This window comes from Aptenodytes patagonicus, chromosome 4, assembly GCF_965638725.1.
Source record: "Aptenodytes patagonicus chromosome 4, bAptPat1.pri.cur, whole genome shotgun sequence".
Classification (NCBI taxonomy): domain Eukaryota; kingdom Metazoa; phylum Chordata; class Aves; order Sphenisciformes; family Spheniscidae; genus Aptenodytes; species Aptenodytes patagonicus.
Genome location: NC_134952.1, coordinates 63,537,274 through 63,559,800, shown reverse-complemented (window position 1 = coordinate 63,559,800; position 22,527 = coordinate 63,537,274). Strand labels below are relative to the sequence as shown.

Genomic DNA, 22,527 nt, shown 5'->3' with positions numbered 1-22,527 from the left:
GGTGAGGCTTGAGAGCAGCAGAGGCAAAGAAGAGTTTGTCACTGGTATGAGGCAGTGCTTTGTTATAGGGAACTGCACTGATGGAGCTATGTATATCCATTCAAGTTAGCAGATAAGGGGAGCTGTATCTTCATTTGTGGCAAATGCTTACTATATCTTAATGGTTTTTCCCTCTTCAGGGAAATAAATGGGCTAGGGGTAAAGCCACCAGATTTCTTTGAAAAGAGAAACTACTCCAGAAGTCTGTTGTGTTGGGTCAAGTGCTATAGTCCCACTGTAACGCTCTGAATCATGGCTTACAAACTAGACAGCAAGTTTAATAGTTTATTCCAATAACAGTCTTGCTATACAAACAGGAGTATGTACACCTCCTGTCTTTTGGCTATATGCATATATGCTTTATGTCCCCTCACCCCCAAAGCACTGCATACCATCCCCACCACCCTCATCCACGGACGTCTCCTGGAGTGAGTTCTTGGTGGTCTACATTGCTGCTCCACTTGTCTGAAGGACAAGAAATATCAGGGAGCTGTAAGAGCAGAGCTGTTTCATGAGGGAGAAGAGCTGGGAGCCGAGGAGGAGTCAAGCATAAGCCATGCCCTCACTGACGGGGCATGGTCCTGCAGGGGCTTAAGCCAGCAGGCAGAGCTGGATGCTGGTAGCAGGGTCCACCCACAGCCCTGGACAAGATGAGGGGATGAACCAGGTCCAGGGTCCAGCCCAGAGCAGCAGGAGATGTTGGCAGAGACAGGGCTGGAAACCAGGCTACAACCCAGGTCCAAGGTCCAGCCAGGAGACAGATACAAGGCAAGGACTGGGTGCCCAGGACTGAGAAGGGGGTGTGGGTCCCCAGTGGGTCTCATCAGGGCCACTAAGGCCTATCGGGGTCATCAGGACCCCGACAGCTTGTGCAGGATTGGAGCCCAGGACCTGTGGCAGCTCTTACTGCAGGATGGTGAGTCTTAAATATGAATTAATCCTTGTGGCCCTAAGGGTCCGTTCATGAGGGAGCACGCCCTTGCCAGCAAACCCCATCAAACAGTCATCACAAAGCCCTAAGATCCCCAGTACTGGCACAGCAGTTTGCTGGCTAGGAAAACCATATTGACTCCCTGTTTGTTCCCATGCAAATGGGCTGAAATGGGAAATGGAAATGAGGGTATTGTTTGTCCCTGCCCCTTGCTTTTTCTTCCCAAATGCATAAGTGTCGTTGCACGTCTCGGCTTCTAAGTAGCGCTCCCAAATAAATACTTGATTTCCCTTTGCTTTATTATTTCTCCCCTGCGTCTTTATATCAACCACAAAGACTTAATCTGAAACGTACACAGGAAAAAGGGAAATTATTGCTACTGTTTTCAGAGATAATCAGTTTAATGTCAAATTCATGTGGATTTCTTCATAATGAACAGAACAAATTGAGCTCAAATTCAAACAGTGGGAATCTGAGTCAGAGAGGAAAATTAAAATGAAGAACATTAATATCCTGATTTCTAACCCAACCGAGACCTGATTGTTTCCTAAATGAAATCTCCCATCATATTCCTCCCAGCCACCCAAAAATACAATTAAGCTGTGATTTCTAGGCTGAAATCCTATCTGCACTGTTAACTCAGCAGGGACAACTGTGTGTGTTGCAGGGAGGGTGGGTGAAGTTTCAAATTATCTTCAGGTGGTCGTATTATCCTGCATTTTTAGGAAGCAGTTATTTAGAAAACACGGTAGAAGGTGAAATTCTTCCTTTGGTAGGAGACTGTCACTCCAGAAGACGGGAGCTGCAGTTTAGCGCTGGGGCACTGCAGTGAGTCAGGTTTGGGTTGCTCTCCCCAAATCTTCCCTTTCTGCTCAGAGACAGGGGCTGCCAGACGTGTCTCAGTGTTGTGAAATGAAGATGCTTCGGTTTAACTGTCTGCAGGGGTTGTGGGTGTCATGGTCTGGACATAACTTGGTAATACAGCAGCGAAAACAGGGTAGAGTTTGGTGTAATTAAAAGGAGAGACAAGCAGAGGAGGAGAAAAAAAGAAAGAAAAGGAAAGAGCAAAATGGAAAAAGGAAAATCAAGTCAAGATTCCCCCGGGGATCTCAAACCCGATCCCCGGTACACCTCAAAGAGCAATCGCTGCTCATTGTAGCCCATTTGCAACACTGACCCTTTGCTGCTGGTGCCTAGATAAAGGGGAGAGCAGGTGGAAATTTGGACCATGGAAGCGCTATTGTTGTCATGCGTCAGTCTTTCTCAAGATGCTCATTCGCTCCTTGATGGATTGATGTGACCAGCATGACAGATTTCTGCTGAATTTATGTTGCATGTAAAACAAATCGCAAGCAGCCAAGCTCTGGGAGAGGTGGAAATGCCTCTACTCATCTTGATAGGATATTCAGAGGGTGCCATCAACTGATCTATCACAGTCTGTCTAAACGCTTCTTACCTGCTCTCAGTAACACCTATGGCTCTTCTTGTGGCTTAAAGATATTAGAGAATAAATACTTCCTCTGTTTTCTTTCCATTTGTTTTCTTTTTAGAGTTGGCAGCAAACAGTGCCCCAGTTTCTCCTGTGAAGTCAGTCAGTTTTCATGTCATGTCTTTCAGAGAGATGGTTTTATGGTGTGGGGATTTTTTCATTTTAAATTAGCAGGTTGTGGCTGTACGAACACACAAGTTGGCAGGCAGAGTCATTGGTGACCACTGCAATTTTTAAACACATTTTCAAGTTTGCCAGATCACTTTTTTTTTTTTATTCTTGTTCCTGTTGTGGTACTGGGGTAGGCAGACTCAGTGCAGCAGACTCCCAGGATGTCCAAGGTGCGTGCAGTTGCTTTCCTTGTTCATGAATGCATCTGCAGATGCCTAGAAGGAACTCACCGAAATATTCCTGAGTATAAAAATACTTTACATTCTTTTTTTTTCTGAGCACTAAACAGTTCAAAAATAATTGGACTAAAGAAAAGTGTCTGTCTCCTGCAGACACTTTGCTCTTATGAGTACCATCACTGCACAACTGGGGATGTGGTGTGGAGCAAGAGCTGCATCTGTTTAAATCTGAGCTTCCCCTGGAGATGCTTTAAATGTTTTGTGCTCCATTTTCAGTGATGCTCAGGGTTTTCTGGAGGTAAGTGCAGAGGACTTCTCAAAGTTGAGCCCAGGTTGGCCCTGGTAGGGGCAGCAGCCTCTGTGACCATTCAGAGACCATCATCTGCCGATGTAGAAATCTCATTTCTTCATCATCATTGCTTTAAATCTAAGACACAGCACTTTTCCCCAGAACCTATCCTTTGTGCAGAGTGCTGAGAGGTGTCGCTTCTTAACACTGTCCTTGCTCACCATTGCTGAATCAGCAGAGGCAAGGTGCTGCATGAACCTGAGGGATGCAGTGATCCTTGCCCTCCCTTCCCACTGGCTAGCAAAGCCCTCAGTCCTGGGAAATTTAGTCTTTGTTTCAAGGGATTCATCAGTCCTGGAGCCTGGAGGTCTCTGGTTTAGCCACGAACGGCAACAGCAATGCCACTCCCGCCTCTGGAGTACGATGAGAAGTTCAGTTTCTATTCCTTTTTGGTCCAGGCTGCCGCTTGAGAAGGGGGTAACAGTTTTCGGAGGTGCGTAAGTGTCCCCTGACTGTTTTGTGGAAATCAAGGGGGCAAGAAGCAGGGTGAGAGTCCCTGGTGGCATCTCTCTGCTAATCCAAAGCAAGCCTGCGGGCTGTTTTCTAGCATCTCATCCAGCCACAGTTTCTTGAGCACTGCGGCTTCTGCTCTTCACTGGGAAGATCGGTGTTCAAGAGTGCTTACTGTCCCAGCGCCACAGATGCTTGTAGCAGTGCTCACAACACCAGGGAGAGCCTGCAAAAGAAATAGCATGGTCAATTTATATCAGGACTTTGAAATTTCTGTTTTACTCACTGTAGGAGGCTGTTCCTTTACTTCCCCATCTCACCACCACTGGCGTTTTCCTGATGAAGCTCTTTGGTTTCATCCCCTGTGCCCTTCTGCTTCTTCTGTTCCCTCTTGTAACCCTTACAGACTACACACATCCTCCCCTGACCCCATGGATACCCCTGCCTGGGGCCTATCGCCCAGATGGAGGGCGTATTTGGAGGGAGTAGTCCACATGCAGTTTCACCGAATCAGCTGGGAGGGATTGCTGTTTGCAAGCCATAAATCTCTGCAAACCTGTTAAGTGTCTGTTGGTTTGGCTAAATGTCAGCATCTGGCCTCAAAATGACCCATCCTGATAACCACATATGAAGTAGAGAGAAATTCCAGGTAGATGACAGCAGAGGAGTATTTTCTGTTTGTAAGGGAAACTCAGCATCCTTTTGGACTAGCAAATTGCCTCTGCTGTTTTTTTTCTTTTTTCCTCTTTTTTTTCAATCAACCATACATTTTATGCCAGGAAAATTACGATTTTCTGCATCGAGGATCAAAACTTAGGGCATTTAACTCCTATTTCTGCCTACGTGCAAAATTAATCCCACTGTCAATTGTCTTCTGTTTTATTTTGCCTCTCTGCTGCCTGGGACTGAGTTAGCTGAGATTTGTTGCAGTGATTTCAGTGAGTGACGTGACATTCTTCCTTTGGGAGATATTATGAACTGTCTTTGATTTTAGGATTGACAGCCATATAATTGGAAGTTCAGTCATTAGGTGGATCAGATTTAAAGAGGAAAAGTAAGGGCAAGGCAATTTCTGAAATCAGAGCGGGCTTTGGGGAGTATTAGATCCAGCAGAGTATTGCTGCAGAGCAATCTTAATATGATGACTATGAAGGAGGAAGGAAGAAAGCATGGTTGCTTATATAGATTCCTATAAGCATGGTCCAATTTCCACCATAGGCAGGGCTCTCCGCACATCTTGGGTAAGAGCTCAGGTCTAGTGAGAAATAAGCATAAGCAGGAACAATTAGTGATAATGCATGTTTGTATAGTTGAGGTACAATGAGGTATAAACCCTTGGAAGAGGTAGTGGTAAAAAGAAATGTCCCATCCTGGGGCAACGTTCTGCTCCAGGCAGTTGAGAAGGAATCAGCAAGTGGGCAAATACTTATAAATTGATGTAGACTAGCTGTGTGTTTTGAACATGGCCTGCAGATTATAATCCAGCAGAAGTTTGTCATCTGAAATCATTGCAGAAGAAAGGAGGGAAAAAAGGGGCAAAGAAATACCTTCCCTCCCCTGTCTCTGCATAAAAGCACGGGATGTTTAATTTGGCAGAAGATGGCCCAGAGCTTAACAACCTCATTTGCTGAAACTCCATTTCGCTGCAGTCAGTATTAATAGCTTTCAATGAATAGATTAGATGCTGCAAGTGACAACAAACCTATTTGAGAGAAATTTAATAGGGAGGTTTATTGAAGTTTATTAACTGAATCCTGTTGGCTATTATAAGAACACAGCTCGATAAATCTAAACGTCAGAGCATTTGTTGGAGAGAAACAGGAAAAATGCTGAAAATACCTGTTGTCCTCCAGCAAATATGTGTGATTTCACTTTTCATAATTGCATTCATCATTGGAATGAATTGCAAGACCAGGATTCTTTAAATACTTGAAAACTCTTCCTGTAACGGAAGAGGACTCTACTGAATGCTGGTAAGGAAAGTCACAAAGAAGACTAGAGCTTTGACTCCTACAAACCTACTTTGAATGTATTTTGTTCCCCCAGGAGTGAAGTGGAATAAATAAGTTAACGCTAAATGATGTACAGAACCAGCCAGAATTTACAAACTGAAATCAGTGCAGAGAGGCTGTTTCAGTAACATTCGAGTTAAGGAGATGAGTTATTTACTACGGTTAGGGTAAGGCAGCATATGTTCTGGGTTTTTTTTTAATGGACACTTAAGAGAGGATTCATCTCTAACCATATTGTTGGTGGTGTCCAGGCTAAACTGTGCTCCCTGATAGCTCAGGCACCACAGTACCTTCAGGGAATGTTCCATGTTCTCTCTGGCTGTCGCTTGTCTCTGCAGGGTGGTCTGAAGTCAAGTATATGAAGTGCAAGAAGTCGAGGGACTTGATTTATGGTGGCTGTGAACAGCAAGATTAGTTGAGTGCTTCAAGAGGCAGAGTGGGCAGGAGTACAGCACCATGCCCTAGCCCTGCGGGAAGGGAGCTGCATGGTTGGCAAAATGGGGAGAAAACAGAAGGATTAAGGTTGACTGAAAACACAGCAGTACATGCTTTTGTTATTGTTTCTTTCTTCTGAAAACAAACAAAAAAAAGCCCAAGAAAAACTACATTTTGGGACTGCTGGGTCAGAGGCAATGAAACATTTAGATGACATACGAAAAAGTCAAAGTCAGCTTTCATGCAAACCACTGTTTTGGAACAAAAGGTGAAAAAATTTCATTTGGAAAATACTGATTTTTATATGGACATTTTTGAAGCACTCAGCTGATTCATTAGTTCGTCCAATTAAATTTGTTAACTGGTTTGGTCTCCTTTCTCAGCAAAACTGCACCTCCGGCATGTCTGCTGGGGGAAATCTCCCCATCCACAGTGAGTTTCCACCCTGCTAAAATGCACGTAGCAAGGATAGAGCTGATTTTGGCATGCGATTGAAAAGACCCGAAGCCAAAGAGGATACACGAGGGCATTGTTACTTATGTGGACAGATGATCCCAGCTAAAGCAGTACTGCTCAAGCCATTTTGGCCTGGTAGAGCCACACTGAATGACATTATTTTTCAGAAAGTCTGGAGGAGGAGTTGGATCCATTTCCCTTCCTGTTGGGTAGACCATGCAGATGATTCAAGTTAACCTAAATGCCTTTGTGTGGCTTTGTCAGCCAGCTGCCCACAAGAAATTATTTGAATTTTGTTCCTGAATGATGCAGTCTAGAGTCTGGCAACATGTGCTTGTCATCATCATTTTGATCCTTTGCTTTCAGTGAGTGGATAAATCATACTTGTGTTTAGCAAGGTGTAGTTTTCCCTTATAGTCATAACAAACTCTTCCAAAAAATTATTTCTATGTTCAGTGTTGTCCTGCATCAAGGACATCAATTTCTATCTTAGAAAGGGAAGAAAAAGGTACCATTTGGTTGCATACTGTCATTAGAATGACACCTACTTTCATAGGCACACTAAGCAGCTAATTGTAGCTATCTGGATCCTCTGTGTATGGTTACAGCGATGGTAAAAATTGTGGGATTTTCATTTTTTTTGTCCTGGTTGGTTTCCCTATCAGATTTTCTCAGTTTGCAAGTCAAAAGTGCAACCCTGCAACCCTCCAGATCTCCCCCTGCACCCTGAGCACAGGCTATGCCTTTTCATAGCCTTTTAAACCTGGTAAGAAAGGATGGATCTTTGGTACTTGGAACACAAGGATCCCCGATGCTGTGAGAGGGACAGGAGCATCTGCGTATTACCCAGCTAATACTTGCCTTCTGTAAGAGCATCGTTCCTTTCTCCTCGTGATCGCAGTCTGTAAATCCTTCACTTGAGGAAATCCAGCATCAGGAAACCTTGAACTGAGCACTGGCATTGCCAGAAACCTGAATTTGAATGTCATTTTGGATATCAGAGCTGGCTTGGTAACTGTGTTTTGTGCTGAACTTTAATCTTTGGTTGAATATCGGTGGAAACAAGGAGACTTGGGACTGTAGTTATACCAGTGTGGTTGTAGGGAATATTTTTGTAGAGGTGTGAGTTCTGCTGTTAAATATGTTTGCTGGTTGTGATGATCTCATTGCACTGAACAGGGAGATACCCAGGTGAACCTGTGGGTTTGTAGCCCCATCTTTTTTCCAACCCCAAATTCATGCTCCCACATGTACACAGCATGATAGGGGTTTGGAAATGGAGTGCATTTGCTTTCAGTAGGGTATCTTCAACTAGCAGAACCAAAGGTGTTTCAACGCAGCTGAGCTGAAGGTAGTCACCCTAACTAAAGCAAATAAGAGCAGTGGCTGCGTGCTTGGCTTACGTGCTTAGGGAGATGGCAAAGGAGGGATTTGTATAGGGAATGTTATTGCTGAAATGTAGGGAAGCAAGGATGACACAGGGCTGTGGGATTTGCTGGGAGAAATCGGTGTCGCACCACAGATGCTGAGAGCTGAGGATCCAACCATAAGTGAATAAATAAAAATAAATGACGAACAACTGCTGCTTGCTGAGGATATTAGGCACATTGCCAACACCAAGCCAGACAGCTGCCAAGGGTCACATCCCGAGAGCACTCTGCTGGGGAGGAGATTCAGGGCAGTCAATGGGTACTCGCAGCCCTGCTCTTTCTGCTTTTTGGGTCCCCAGACACGTGTTGACCTTTGCAACTGCAGCCCTGGCACCCGGCCTTTGCTGTTCACCTGCACGCAGGGCTGCAGAATAAGCCTCTTTGCTTTCTCTCGTGGTATTTTGGGAGAGTATGCCACTTGGATCCCATGCTTGCTTTATTGGGTTTTTGTTGGCTGTTTATTACCAAGGCAATTTTCATGCAAATGGGGTCATAGTTTGGTAGTCTACCTGCTCCTTCTGCTTGGTGCCTCGTCTGCAAGATCTAATCCGCTCTAATAGCCCCATTGGTTGCTATAGCAATGATAAAGTGTTATGAAAAAGACAGGATGATACTTAAATGTATGGCTGGTGTTACCTTTTTCTTTCTCCCTCCCGGGAGGGAAAAACCCAATAATGGGGATTTGTTTGGTGTATTATTGTTTTATCTACAGCTTTAACTGTAGGCTCTTCAGAGCCTGAATGCAGTCCTTCTCTCTCAGCATCCTTTGAGGCTGGGAATGTTGCAGCTTTAAAGCAGTTAGGGAGAAACAAGAGCCCAAATTAATGAATACAAGGTACATATCATTTTGTTTTTAAGATGTCAAAGGTTACATTTACTGTGACCCGCAGAGAGTGTTAAGTTTGCTGTGGCCAGCCCACTGTGACAGGAACCTGCTGCAGAGTGCTTAGGGCCCAGTTGGGTTTCTGAAAGTATTGAAAGGTAGCTGAACATGTTAGCAGTGGGTTTGTTTTGGATTTGCATTAGGAGAATTACTCAGCACTGCCATCATCACTGGCATTTTGATCAGTAAACTAGAAAATCTTAATGCCCTCAGCAATCAAGGGAGAGGAAGGCACAAGATGCAGTATTTTTGCTTAGCAGCTGCATACAGGAATGGGTGGCTGTTTTGTTGTACCAAGCCCCCTCTTTTATGCACCTGAGAGAGCAAAAATAACTTATTCTGTATTTTCAACTTTTTGCCAAGTTTATAGTCAGAAACATGTATCTGCATTAAAAGTTGCCAGAAACTATCTAGTTTGTAACCGCCCAAAAGAGCCAGGTTTGTGTGAATTTAGCTCACTTCAGAGCCCACCACCCTGGCGAAGGTAGGCAAGCGAAGCGCTAAGTGCTGACACAGATTGGTCCCTTCTCTCTTGTCACGAGGTGAGAGCATCCCCCATGTGAAAGAGCCCAACCTGCCCAGCCATGGCGGGATCAGCTTGTTCCCACCTTCTAAGAGTTGCTAGACAAGCTCAGATTGGGGATATATCGAGTGAGATGCTCTTTCTGGCAGTTGCCATTTAAAAACGCCTCAAGCTAAAGCATTCAAAAGCATGTGGCGGGTATATTCTTCTCCATGTCAAATCTCGTAGCGACTGAGTTGGAGATTGAGTTAAATCTGAAATGGGAGGATTATATCACGTCTGAATTTATGGCTGGCATTAACTCTGGACATTCCCATTACCTGTATAAAAGTGAGTCCCTTTTTGAATCTTTTATGGCCCGGCTTGATTAAAAGTGGGATGAAAGCAGAAACAATTTTAATGGACTTAGTACTCAGCTGGTATAAAACTAGTGCAAGAAGAGAAGTGGTTCCTACAGTCCCTGGTTCCTACAGTCCCTCATTCCAGATGTACGTGAGATTGATGGAAAATACATTACCTGAAAGAAAGAATTGACTCATTTACCTATTAGTTACATTCAAGGTTGCTTAGTTAAGCATTCATATAATGTTTTCTTACAGGAGACATCTTTGTTTCCTTATTTCCAAACACAGCAGCTCATCTTGCTTTCCATCAGCATAGCCAAAAATATCAGGTGAGAGAAAACAAGTCTTTTTTTTCCAGCTGCATGTGTCGAGGAGCCTCCCTGGCATGCAGCCCCCATACAGCTCTGCCTTCTACTTTGTCCTGTGCTCAAAAGACCGATTAAGTGATCCGCTAACGCCATATGCCTGGGGCTGGGAAGGGCTAGGGGAGGATGAGGGAGAGGCAGGAGAGCTGTCTGCTCTCTCCTCTACCTGTGCAGGCATGGAGAAACGCTGTCCCAGGAAATGGAGCCAGGCCAGCATACGAGCACCGCAGGAGGCAGCTCTGGAAGCCTCCACCTAGCCTTACGTTTGGCTAGTTTTTGCTTTTTTTTGAATAATTAGTAGGTGTAAGCTTTCAGAGAGCTCACCGCTAAGGGGATTTGTACCAGCCAGAGGCCCTTGGAGCTTATATATCCTCAGCAACTCCATCCAAAAAAAAAAGAAAGAAAAGGAAAGAAAAATCAGGTAGTGAGTTGCAGAGAAGAGATTGTACCCAGCACCCCACATGCCTTGCAAAGACTGCGTCCACCATGCCATGGGTCCACCTCCACCCCTAAAAGAGGCAAATGGGGTCTCTATGCCCCAGACATTGACAAAGGCATCCCTGCCAAGGTTGCTGGGTTTGGGGATTGGCTTTTCGGTCGCTTGTTTGGGTTGGGGCTATCAGATGTTGGTGACAGCCAGGTAACCTGAACCCTCTGACAGCCCTGTCCTGGCTAGCTCTAGTTGCCCCACCAAAGACATACTTTGATGGTGGAAAGGTTTTGTCCTAACAGTTTAGCCCTGGAGGTAAAAACCATAGTGTGTCCTTGAGTATTCCTGCCTTAGGTCTCTACTGATGACAGTGAGAATGGCCCTGGGGGCAAATTTTTGAGTCGGTCGTCTCTTGGGATCCCAGAGGACATTCGGAGCAAGGGCTTAATGGGTTTTTTGGTCCTGTAGGTCAGCTAAAAGGTGGGAGGAAGCCTTTGCTTCATGGGTTGATGCCTGTGATAGGAATCAAGGTAGGTCTTGGCAGCCACCTGCCAAGCCGTGATGATCCTGAAAAGCACAAGTCCAGAGGCTGCGACTCCAAGGGATAAACCAAAGCAGGGGGACAACTGCTGGCTGAGTGCTTGGAAATGACAGCAAAGAGGTCCGGGAGCGGGGAAACAAGGTGTTTGTGGGGCAAACAGAGAGCCTTGAAACATGCGTCTCCGTGGCCACTCTCGCTCCTGATAGAAACGCCTGATGGAGTCGCGGTGCTCTCACCTTCAAGGGTGGATTCGGGTGGTTGTGGATGTGCTTGAAGGTGGTACCAGAGCAGTAGCTGCAGTGAAACTCACCCTTCTAGACATGAGGAACAGCTGCTCTCTGATAAGTGCCGAGAGCCTTCAGAGAGGCCTCATTCTCCATCCTTTCTTTTTAATTCTGCTTTTTCAATTTTAGATGTGTTGCGAAGGACCAGTAAAAGAGATCCTAGCCCATAGTGGGAGTTGAATGTGCTGTTTTCTGTTAGTCACTTTATTTTTTTTTTTATTCATTTGGCACTTTCTGGAGAGTTTTTCCCCCCACAATGTGTAGGCTGCCATTTCCCTCTCTTTCTTTGTAGCAAGCATGTGGGCTTAGCCTCGCTTACACTCTGAGCAACTGGGGAACCACCATAAATGTAGCTTATCCGCTTTCTGATACATTTTCTTTTGCATTGGTTTGGATTTGTGCATCGTCAGTAACATCTGTTCTGCTTTAGTGGCATACAGTTTTCCGAGTCTAATTAGCTGGCTGCTTGTAATCAGGACTATTTCAACTGTTGTCATTCTGAATGTTCTTTTTCCTTTTTTTTTGATACCACATTTGCCTGATTGACCTTTTTTGTTGTTTTTTTTTTCTCTGTCTTTCTATCGGGCTGCTCCAGGAGCCATGGCTAATCATCTTATAACCAATGCTCTGCTTCGTCCTCATGGCACTAACAACCCTTATAATACATTGCTCGGGGAATCGGCGGTCTATAACAACCCTTCTGTCAGCATGTACAACGCACAAGGTGTGCTGGAGTTTCTCTCTAATTTTTCTAGTGAGAATTCTATTTTCTGTGGCTTATTTTGGCCCATTTCTTTCTTTTTTTTCTTCCTTTTTTTCTTTTTCTCCCCACACACACACTTTGTTTTTTTGGAACTGGGCACAAAAAAGGATCCCCTCCCCTTCCTTTCATTTCAATGCATCTTTCCATTTTCTGGAGGCTTTTTTTCCATGAGCGATCAAATTCACTTTGAGAGACCCTCATCAGTTCTACTCAAAGCATTCACAGTGGTTTTGATTTTGATTTTTTTTTTCAATCTCCTTGCTTTTGTATTGTTTTGGTCTTGTGTGTGTATTTTGTCGGACGTATCCATTCCTCCCTTTGTTGTCAGTGCATTTCCTTGTTAAACCATTCATTTTAGAAACAGGAACACCTTTGAAGGTAAGTGAAGCTAAAATGGCCTTTGCCACCAAAGCTGCTCTTGTTTGAAATGGCGTAGAGAAATACGGTCAGCAGTGCACCGGCTTGCACAGGAAAAAAAATGCAAAATAAAGCAAAACTCCCCTTGATCTCTAAGAAAGATGACAGCTGAAGTGAGGAGCATAGGTCAGCTCCAAAGAGCAGAGCTTAGATATTGCAAGAAATGTTTTGCCGTTTGCATTAATACATTTTATATGTGCTATTAGAAAGCAAAAAAAAAAAAAGACGGCTAGTGTAGGGAGACTAGAAGCTCTTGCATATCCTCCTGTCAGCAATGGAAAACAAACAGGTTGAGTCAGTTGTACCTAACGGAGGTTTCCGCTGTAGAAATCAGTCTCTTGTCACCTACCTGTTTGTCTCTGCTCCGTCTGTGGAAGGGACCATGTTTGTAAGCTGATGTTCCTGATGCTTCCGTGAGGGAGAGGCAGATGCATTTAAGCAGGACCTGAGGAGGAGCTGGGGAGTGTGGAGCTCTACCAGCTCCTGTCTGTTGGTGGCTCTGTCCTGCTCTGCCACTTCCATGGGATTTTTTTAAATTTTTTTTTGGCTTGCTTGCAAGGTGGCTGAATCATTACAGAATAACGCTGCGTTCAAGCGCAAGTATGTCAGCACTCTGTCAGCTCTCTGCTCCCAGTGAAGGTGTCCCTTTCCAGTAAAGGATCTCTAAGGAAGGGAAAATAATGATGGTTATAATGCAAGCAGGAAACCCCCCTTTGTACTATATGGCAGCATATTGTTTATGATAGAAATAGATCTTGAACTATATCAAGTATATTATATCAATATCAAGGGTATTTTCATTCAAAGCACAAGGAAAGCACATGTGTTTGACCTTTTTTGCTGTTCATTAATATCCTAAACTATGCTAACTTTGTGCAATAAATTTGCTTCCATGAATGTTTTTTAAAAAAGGGCTACTGTTAAACATGAAACGCTCTGAATTTTAAGAACTTCAGTGTACTGCAAATGTCTAAATGAGCTTTGATGTTCTGTATAGTTTCTTGCATGATAACATTGAGGTTTGGGGGACTTTTAAATCAAGTGGCAGCAGGTAATGCTGGGTCAGCATTTGGCTTAAGAGGAGTCCTGATGTTCAGGTCTGGGTGCTTCAACTGAACCCGAGTGATTTGCGTGGAAATGTGACAAAAAGGTTTTATGTGCATTTTAATAATCTTGTGTTCTTCTAATTTTTAAGACTAGATTCTGATACAGTTACCTGAGCTAACAGCATTTTATTCCACAAAAATAGTGTAATTGATTTGCAAGTGCTATTCAGTGCAACACAGCCAGATGGATAACAGAGAAATCTACCCAGGCTTCATCTGTGGGAGATGAAGAAAAAGAGTGGGACCAGTACTGATCCCATTTAAGCCCCTGGAGCTTTGCCATTGAACTCAGAGGGAGCAGAACCCAACCCATTTTTTTCAGGAGGCTGCAATTTAATTAATGACTGTAGAACTACTATAGCTATTGCTTTTCAAACTGGTTACTGTCCCTGAACAATTACAAACTGTGAATATTGGGAGATCCCACAGCAGAAACGAAGGTTAGCAGAACCAACCAGGCCTAATGGCCTTGACGGTTGTTTGGGACTTAAGGATGCTGCACCAGCAGGCACACTAAAGCGATGATAGTGCATTGTAAAAGTAGATGCTGTCACTTGGCTGGGATCGGCATGCAGTGAGGGCATTGCTAGCTAACATCCAACTAACTCATTCCACATCACTAAGGCTATGATTTTTTTTCACCTTCACCTACCACTTCTGGTGCTGGCCATTAACAGGGACAGGACGCTATAAGAAACCTGGGGCCTGATCCAGTCCACCCCTTCCTTTCCCCCTCCCCAGTTACATGTTTTAAAATACCCTCTCTGCTCAAGCCGAAGCTGCCCCATCTGCGGTAGAGACTCACCAGAGGCCAGAAGCCCTAAAAAAAAAACCTTGGAAAGAGGCGGGGTCAGTGTCATTTCCCGGTGGCGAAAGCGATTCCTTGATGGGACACAGAGCATAGAGGAAGGAGGTGATGGTAGGTGAGGGGGTCTGGCACGCCGCAGCACGTGCTGAGTGCTCACCACTGTTGACAGCTGATGGACATACGCTGGCTTGGTCTCTCGGACGCAGGAGTTTCTCGAAACGGCCTAACTGCTTTCGTGAGAGCTACGTGAGAGCTTTTAAGAGAAGGCGGCAATCCGGTTAATGAGCTCTGGTTAAACCGCAGCGTGCCACAGACCATTGCAAAGTGGGAAGCTGAGAGTTATCACTGGCTCTTCATCTTCATCTCTGGCTCTTCTTGTTTTAACCCTTTCTTCTCAATAGCTTCATTTAGCGATGCCATTATTCGAACTACCGTTCCTCTTACATTTTTTTTTGCAAAGTCCATGTAGTTTGCCATGTGTTTGGTTAAAAAAAGAGCAGACTCACCAAAGTTTGTAAAATGCCAGCAGCCCCGTGATGAGCAAAGTCATACTCTTACAAAGCACTGTTGCAAAGGATGGACGGCAAAACATTTTTAGCAAGAAAACAGATTTCGGTTTCAACTGCCAGGGGTTGTTATAACTAACAGTAAGTAAAGCCATTCATTTTAAGACTTTGGAAGTGATGTTGACGGTGCCTGTCTTTTCAAGCATGACCGTTACCAGCTTTAGAGTTTTCTTAAATTTCCAGGCATTATTTCTTGATTTGTGTTGCACGCTGAACGTTTTATAGTGGCATTGGAAAACATTTTAAATGTGATAATTTTTTTAATAAAAATGTAGTCTATTGAATATTGTGCATACAACAATTCTTCTGTCTAAAATGTCAATATTTTTAACCTGAAATAAACCATGTAACAAATTCATGTATTCTGGGCAGTGGAAATTATTTCCGTTAACTCTCTTTTCTGCATATCATCAGTTTGCTTTTTACTCATGTTTCTCCTACTGTCGCTGTAAGCTTACTTGTTGTTTTTTCTTTCCTTTTCTTCATGCTGTCGTTTAGAGCCCTACAGAGAGACAAGTATGGGAGTAAAGCTAAACATTGCATATCAAATGTAATTTTTTTTAGTTCACTTCTATTGCATCACATATAGATGATGTAGTTAATAAAGGAAATTAATCTCACAGTTTTGAAATCAAAAGAATATGAATATATATGTATATATACGTGTATGCGTGTGTATGTATGTGTATATATATGTATGTGTACATATATATATAGAAGAGATTATATGATGCTTTCTTTGTTTATTTCTCATTTTTGTGGTATCGTTTACCCAGCGTAGTTTCTCATATAACTGTGCGTATGATTTTTTTAAAAATCACATTTTTATTTGCAAGGTCATGGCATTTTTATACGGCGTGTTTCATTGCAGACCCCACTTTGTTCTCACCTGCGATGCCTCCATTTTATTTCCCAACCAAACCCCAGCTCTATGCATTGGCAGCAGAAGCACAGCACTCAGTGCCTCAATGCATAAGTTACTCAGCGTGACCATCTGACAGATGCTGTTGTACCCGTCACCCATTACATACAGTCCTCCCCCCAAAATGCTCACTTTTCATTTCTCCCCAAGCATCGTGACTCGGTTGGAGAGATTCCACTGTGAAAATCAACGGCTTTGCTCTATGTCTGTGATGGCTAGTTGATTTTTTGGCATAGCTCCCTCATTTGTTGGGAAACCCGGGATATGGCAGCACCCTCTAAGCTTCAGAAACCTAAAAGGTGACCGACACATTCAGGGTGTTTCACTCAAAAGCAAGAAGAAAGCCTGCAGTAGCGCTTTCCAGCCCTTGACATGCAGCAACTACTCCATCGCAGATATAGAGTGAATCCTGTATTTTCGGAAGGTACACCTGCCATGTACCAAGCATGGTATGAGCAACTGTTCATTTGAAATTGTCAGCTAATGGCTCCTCTAATCCACCGCGGCTTGCTGGGAGTTGCTTGCCATTTTTTGGCAATGCCCGAAGCCCTTAGCTGAAAGGTCAATACGTTATTTCATGCATCCCCACACCTGCACTCCTTCCAAGGAGGCCAGTAGTCCCAAAAAAGAAAGCATGTCGGCTTAACTGCTGGGACTGATTTTCTTCTCCCTTGCCCACTTGTGCTGCGTGCTCTCAAAGCACTTCCCCACCATCTCCCATAGCGTGTTAGGAAAGAGCCAAGCTCCAGCCTTACAATGACAGTGTTGAGACACCTACGGAGATGCGATAGGCAGTTAGTTGGGGGGCACCCCGAGACCCTGTTACTCCTCGCAGGTTCCCCCAAGCCCACTGTACTGTGGCGGTGATGATACTTGCTGTAGCTTCCACTAAACCCTATGCTTTAACTTTGCAAGTGAAATGGGAGCTATTTTTAGAGGCTTCGCAAGACCTCACAGCAGCTGCCTCCAACATTGATTGTATTAGAAAATCCCCACCCGGCCAGTGTGGAGTAAATAATTTTGGCCGTGCCCTTGTGCCAGGAAAGGTAGGACATTTAGCCTTGTTCCAAAAAAGCCTGGGCCCGGAAGCACTTTGTGCCTCTGCCTTGCTAATCCCCAAATCCCACCATTCAGGCCTTATGCCTTTCTCCTGGCAGCCTGCCCAGCAAAAGGGGAGAGCAGATTTATTTTTTTCCTCTAGAAAGGATACACTCCCAGACAAAGTTTGGGCAATGATTAACCTGGGCTGCGAATACTTTACCCTCAGCTGGGGGGAATTGCCACCTTCCTCCAAAGCCACCTGGAGCCAGGGCAACTGGGACCAGCCCAGGGTCACCTATTTCTCAGCTCCTCCAGGAATACGTAGAACACAGCGCAAGAGCCGTAGGAGGTACCGGCCAGGAGAGGTTATTCCTTCCCGCCAGCTATTGCCGCATCAAGTCACATACTTGACGGCGCTTTCCATTTTTTCGGTGGGAAGACCTTAAGCCAGTTAGCTGGAGCAGCGCCCTCCTATTTTGGCTGTGACGCTCTCCTCGCTGCCGAGCCTCAGCAGCTGCAGCAGCCTAGGAAGGGGGTTTGAGTGTGCACATCCCGCGTGAGTGTCCTGTTTGTACAAGTCACCCTCTCTTGTGTAATGTTTTTCAGAGGGGCTACTGAACAATGCCAGGGATACAAGTGTCACGGATACTCTACCACTGAATGGTAATCACGGCAACAGCTACAGCATCGCCAGCGGCGAGTACCTCAGCAACTGCGTGCAAATCCTTGACCGCGGGTACAACCACACCGAGAACGCCCTCGAGAAAAAGATCCTGAAGGAACTCACCTCCAACTACATCCCTTCCTACCTGAACAACCACGAGCGCTCCAGCGAGCAGAGCCGCAACCTGATGAACAAACTCGTCAACAGTGTGGGCGGCGGGAGCGAGGACGATGCCATCGTACTGGATGACGCCACCTCCTTCACCCACGAGGAGAGCCTGGGCCTGGAGCTCATCCACGAGGAGTCGGACGCCCCGCTGCTGCCTCCCCGAGTGTACTCGGCGGACAACCACCAGCCCCACCTCTACAGCCGGCGGCGCATCCCGCAAGACAACAGTGAGAGCTTTTTCCCCTTGCTGACCAACGAGCACACAGACGATCTCCAGTCGCCCAACAGGGATTCTCTCTACACCAGTATGCCTGCGCTGGCCGGCATGCCCATGACAGAAAGCGTCACCGCCAGCACCCAGACCGATCCCCCGCCGGCCAAAAGCGGCGGAGGCGACGCCGACGATGTTTACTACAAAAGCATGCCCAACCTTGGCTCCAGGAACCACGTCCATCAGCTACACACTTACTACCAGCTAGGTCGAGGCAGCAGCGACGGTTTTATAGTCCCGCCAAACAAAGAGGGAACCCCCCCGGACGGCAATGCAAAAGGACCCGCTCACTTGGTCACTAGTCTATAGAAGATTCAGCAAAAATTAAGCAAAGAGACAACAAAAAGCCCCTCCGTAACGCTCGGTTTACTGTTCTGAGTTAATCCAAACAGTGGTAATATTGTGTGTACTCCTAAATCTTCATGCTGTTCGAAAGGAAACTCTCGGACTTTTTTTACTGGAATTTTTAGGCCGGCCCGGAGGGGACAGTAACTGCTGCACCCCCCTCTTCTCCCCTGATCCTCCTTCCCTCCAGACAGACTTCATTATGTTAATGAAAGAGATAGATAACGGCACACTTCGTGGCCTTCTCAAGTTATGCCGTGTTTGTTTAAACAATCCTTGATGCTGTGTTGCTCTTAATACCGAGGACCTGCTTTAAGAGGGAAAAAAAAAACAAAAAAGCAAAGAAAAAAAATAAATAAAAGGCCAAAAATGTGCATTTGAAACTAGTAGCGATGACGCATCTAGGTGGGAGCACTGCACAAAAACAAGCTAGCAAAACTCTTTCTTACCAATTCAGATCACATCATGGGTTTTGGTCACTCACAACTTGGTTTCACTGCAGCACCCTTTGCTGCGGGAGCAAACAAAACAAAAACAAATTTAATGAGATGGAAGGGAATCCTAGAATTCTGTGCTAAAAGCATATTTTATGTTTTGCTGTATTAACGAATGATAAAAACTAATGGCAGAAAAAGAGAAGCGAACAATTCCTATGTAATGTACAGATACTAGCATTGCACATATAGTCTGCTTTCTGTTCCTCCAGAACTTGCGTCCCTGTTAATGTAGTGGAAAAAAAAAAAAAGAACTTTTTTCTGTTGTGCTGGTCTTGTAAGTTTGTCTACCAGTAGGAGCAAGGTTTTTCATAACTCCTCCCCTTTTTTTTTTTTTAAATTTTGTTTTGCTTCTTCCACTGCCTCTCCCCGCCATCCCCTCCCCATCTCAGTAAAAAAAATCTCAGTGGGCAAAAAAACCCCAAACATCACTTTCTAAGGACCAGTTTTAGTAACACCATCACCATTTCTTTTCAGCCAAGGCAGTCTTTTTATTTCGTTGCTGTATAACTTTCTTCAGCCGGCATATTGCCGGCAGACCTTTTGGCAGACTAGAGCAGGGCAAACTTCCCCGTTGACAGTGCACAACCAATCGTGATGATAATCCTGCGAAGCATCTTTGGCAAGCAGCCCCTCAGCCAGGCCATAGTGTCGCATCCAGGAGCCAAGAAGTTTTTTTTACAGTCGTAGCGGGGCTTCTATAGGAGACAGCCGTTTCCCTGGAGGAGTGAAGGGCCTTCACAGCTATGTCTGGTCCCCGGTTTAGGCACTTGTACTGCAGTGGTTATGAAGAAAATCGATTGACACTTAGTGAGCTAAAAAGTACTTTGCAGTGATTTTAAAAAAAAAAAAAGTCTTCTGTTCATTATTTTTCCTAACCGGAAATTTATTTATTTGACAGGATTTTTAAGTAACATAGGCTTTCTGGAGGTAAATTAGAAGCACGGAGTATGAACTCTTCTTCTTTTTTTCTTTTTTTCTTTTTTTTTTTTTTAATTTATGATCCATTTTGTACGGTCTCAACAGTTGAATGACCTCATTACTAATATTTGTTGTAAAAGTGAAGCTTGTTTGCCAACCAATAAACAACTGATCACGATTTAGAAGATACTGTATGTATGTACTGTACGATTAATCTCTCTTCTTTTGTTGTTGTTCCTCTCTCCATTACTGTCTTCAGTACGAGTCTCCACTCCTTTATGGCATGGGTGAGCAATGCCAAAGAAAGGAGGCCTAAGCTGAGCAATTTAAGCACAAAGGTTACACAGCTATGGCTGACTAGAAATATCAGGCTAGCGGTACTTGTTTAGGGGTGAGAACAATGCCGGTCGACATTTGTTGCAGGTGATTCTAGGTCTGTTTTGTGCCTACTGTATAAACTAGCCAACGACACGCGGACGATTTGAGTATAGTATTTCATGTGTCGTACCTTTTAATCATTGTAATGATTTTTTTTTTTTTTTTAATTTTGGTTCTTCTGAGATTAAAAACTGCTGGTAGCATGTCAAAGAGTAAAACAAGTCCCCGTTAGGCCTCCTCGGTCGTTGTTTGCTGTCTCTTTATTTTCTTGCTCCGGACGTATGCAAAGCACCATCGTCGTCCTTGGCCACATCACCCTTCCTGTCCCACCACTGCCAATGACCTGCTAGCACTTTGCCGCTCTCCTCCAGCCTCCCCCTTCAAATTCCTTGGGAGCAATTAGGATTCATTGTTAGGATATAGAAACACACAAAACAGACTAGAAAGGTTGACAGCAAAAATAACCACCTCTGGACATGCTCGGTACCGATTTTTCGGTACGTGATTTTTCACAAAGCCCTCCCATGCCTTTGGCTTTGGGGTCTGGTGCTGCCTCCATCCAAGCTGCCTCCATCTAACTCCCATCAAGCTGGGTAAAAGCCAAAAGATTTGGAGCAGGCGGGTGATGCCTGTGTTAGACAAGATATTCCCAGCGCTGGAGGATAAATGCAGCAGCGGAGCAGCTCTGCTCCATCCCAGGGTTGTCCTCGCATGGGGCGATGCTGCTCGGTGCTGCTCAGCAGGGGCTTGTCAGAGGGGGAGAAGCAGGGGGTGGTAGTATTTGGTGGTATTTGTGGCCTACAAGAGAGTCTGGTTTGAGTCACCTGAGTCCTTCCTGCAGCCAGGCACTCAGGCCAAAACATCTTGGGGAGGAAATTTCATTTCTGACCAAGCACTGATCACAGCAGTGCCTCTTGCCAGGTCTAGGTTTCGGCAAGGGAGCGTTTCCCATCTGGAGACTGGGAATCACCTGGCTTCAAATAGCCATTGGCCAGCTGGGTCGTGCTCTTGCTCTTGATGCTGCTTCCTTGTTTCATTTTTTTTTCCATGCCAGCAGCAATGGAGCTGGGCAGCACATGGTGGACCTATGCATGCAGGCAAAGCAAGCATTTCAGACCCACGTGGTCATACCAATCCATGTAGCAGCCCAATGGAGGCTGCTGAGGCTTGAAACACTTGAAGTACCTCTTATTTTGGTGAAAGTAAAAACTGTTTTACTGTATTAGACTCCAAAAAATAGTTTTCCAGGGATACGGCGGGATTAAATTCATGCAGAGGATGAGATACACCATAGCAAATATTGTCATGATAAAATGGGAGGCAGGTGATGAACATGGCATTTACCAGCATGCCTGAAACTATGCAAGAACAAACCAGTGGTGCATTTGCTATGGGATGATTGTGTCCTACTGAAAAATCTTTGACTTTCTTTACTCCAAATGGTTGTTCTTCCCCAGCCTTTCTGTATATTTCAGATTTATCAGTGGACAGGCTGTTTTTCCCCTCTTCTCCATCCCTTCTCACTCGAGCTTCTCTCTGCCAGCCTACCATGCCTATTAGCACTTTGATTGCAAAAAAACCACTGTTTATTTTCAAGCTGATTATTTCCATCCCCAGGCTGTTCTGGCACCACAGGATTCACTGTTGGTGCTTCTTATAGCTTTGGAAACAGCTGAATCACAAAACAGAGAGGAAATAGATATTATTAATTATATTAAGCCAAAAATGGTTTAAGATTGTAATTTAGTTGGGGGGGGGCAGGATGGGGTTTATTTTTGTCATTTTTTTCCCCTTGAAAACAGGCTTTTGTTGTGTCAGATAGTTGATTATGGGCATGGTGAAGGTTTCTGCTTCTTGTAAGTAGCTTGGTAGATACAATTCTTATGCGACCGGCAATGTAGTGGTGTCTTCTGTGCAGACTGCAGCACACGAAACTCAAGTCAATGTTAAGTCCTCGGTGCCTAAAATGCTCCTGGGGTAGGAGGGAGAGCTACAAAACTTCTAAGGCGTTTCTTAATGCTGAGCCAAGGCAGAGATGTGAGAAAACTAACAGCTTGATGAAGAGGCAGTAGCGAATCCATACCTATGCTTGGGGCACATAACTTTGCAAGCTGGGTTGAAGGGGATAATCAGCCCTGTACTGGAGGGATCTTCTTTTTTAGAACTTTGTTTAACAAAAAAAAAAAAAAAAAACCCAAACCAAACCCAAACAGATTTGCCTTATAGGGAGATGATTAAAGTTTCATCGTTCAACTGCAATAAGCATCCTGCTTTCAATGAAAACCAAACAGAACAGAGGCAAACAGGCAGTGCTTGGTCTGACGAAAACATCACCCTGATACATAGACCCCC

The 22,527-nt window shown here is 44.7% G+C and overlaps 1 protein-coding gene across 5 annotated transcripts in view; it reads left to right on the top strand.

Annotated features, from left to right (window-relative positions):
* Positions 1–20,415, top strand: part of ADGRL3 (adhesion G protein-coupled receptor L3) — a 512,006-nt gene extending 491,591 nt beyond the window's left edge. For 4 of the 5 annotated variants that reach the window (XM_076336963.1, XM_076336965.1, XM_076336964.1 and 1 more), the window contains one exon: positions 17,541–20,415. In XM_076336963.1, the coding sequence (XP_076193078.1) occupies positions 17,541–18,346 (806 nt within the window). In that variant the 3' untranslated portion in view covers positions 18,347–20,415. Of the gene's footprint in view, positions 1–11,906; positions 12,036–17,540 lie in introns of all 5 variants that reach the window. The other variant, XM_076336966.1, reaches the window with a different exon arrangement.
* The last annotated feature ends 2,112 nt before the right edge of the window (positions 20,416–22,527 follow it).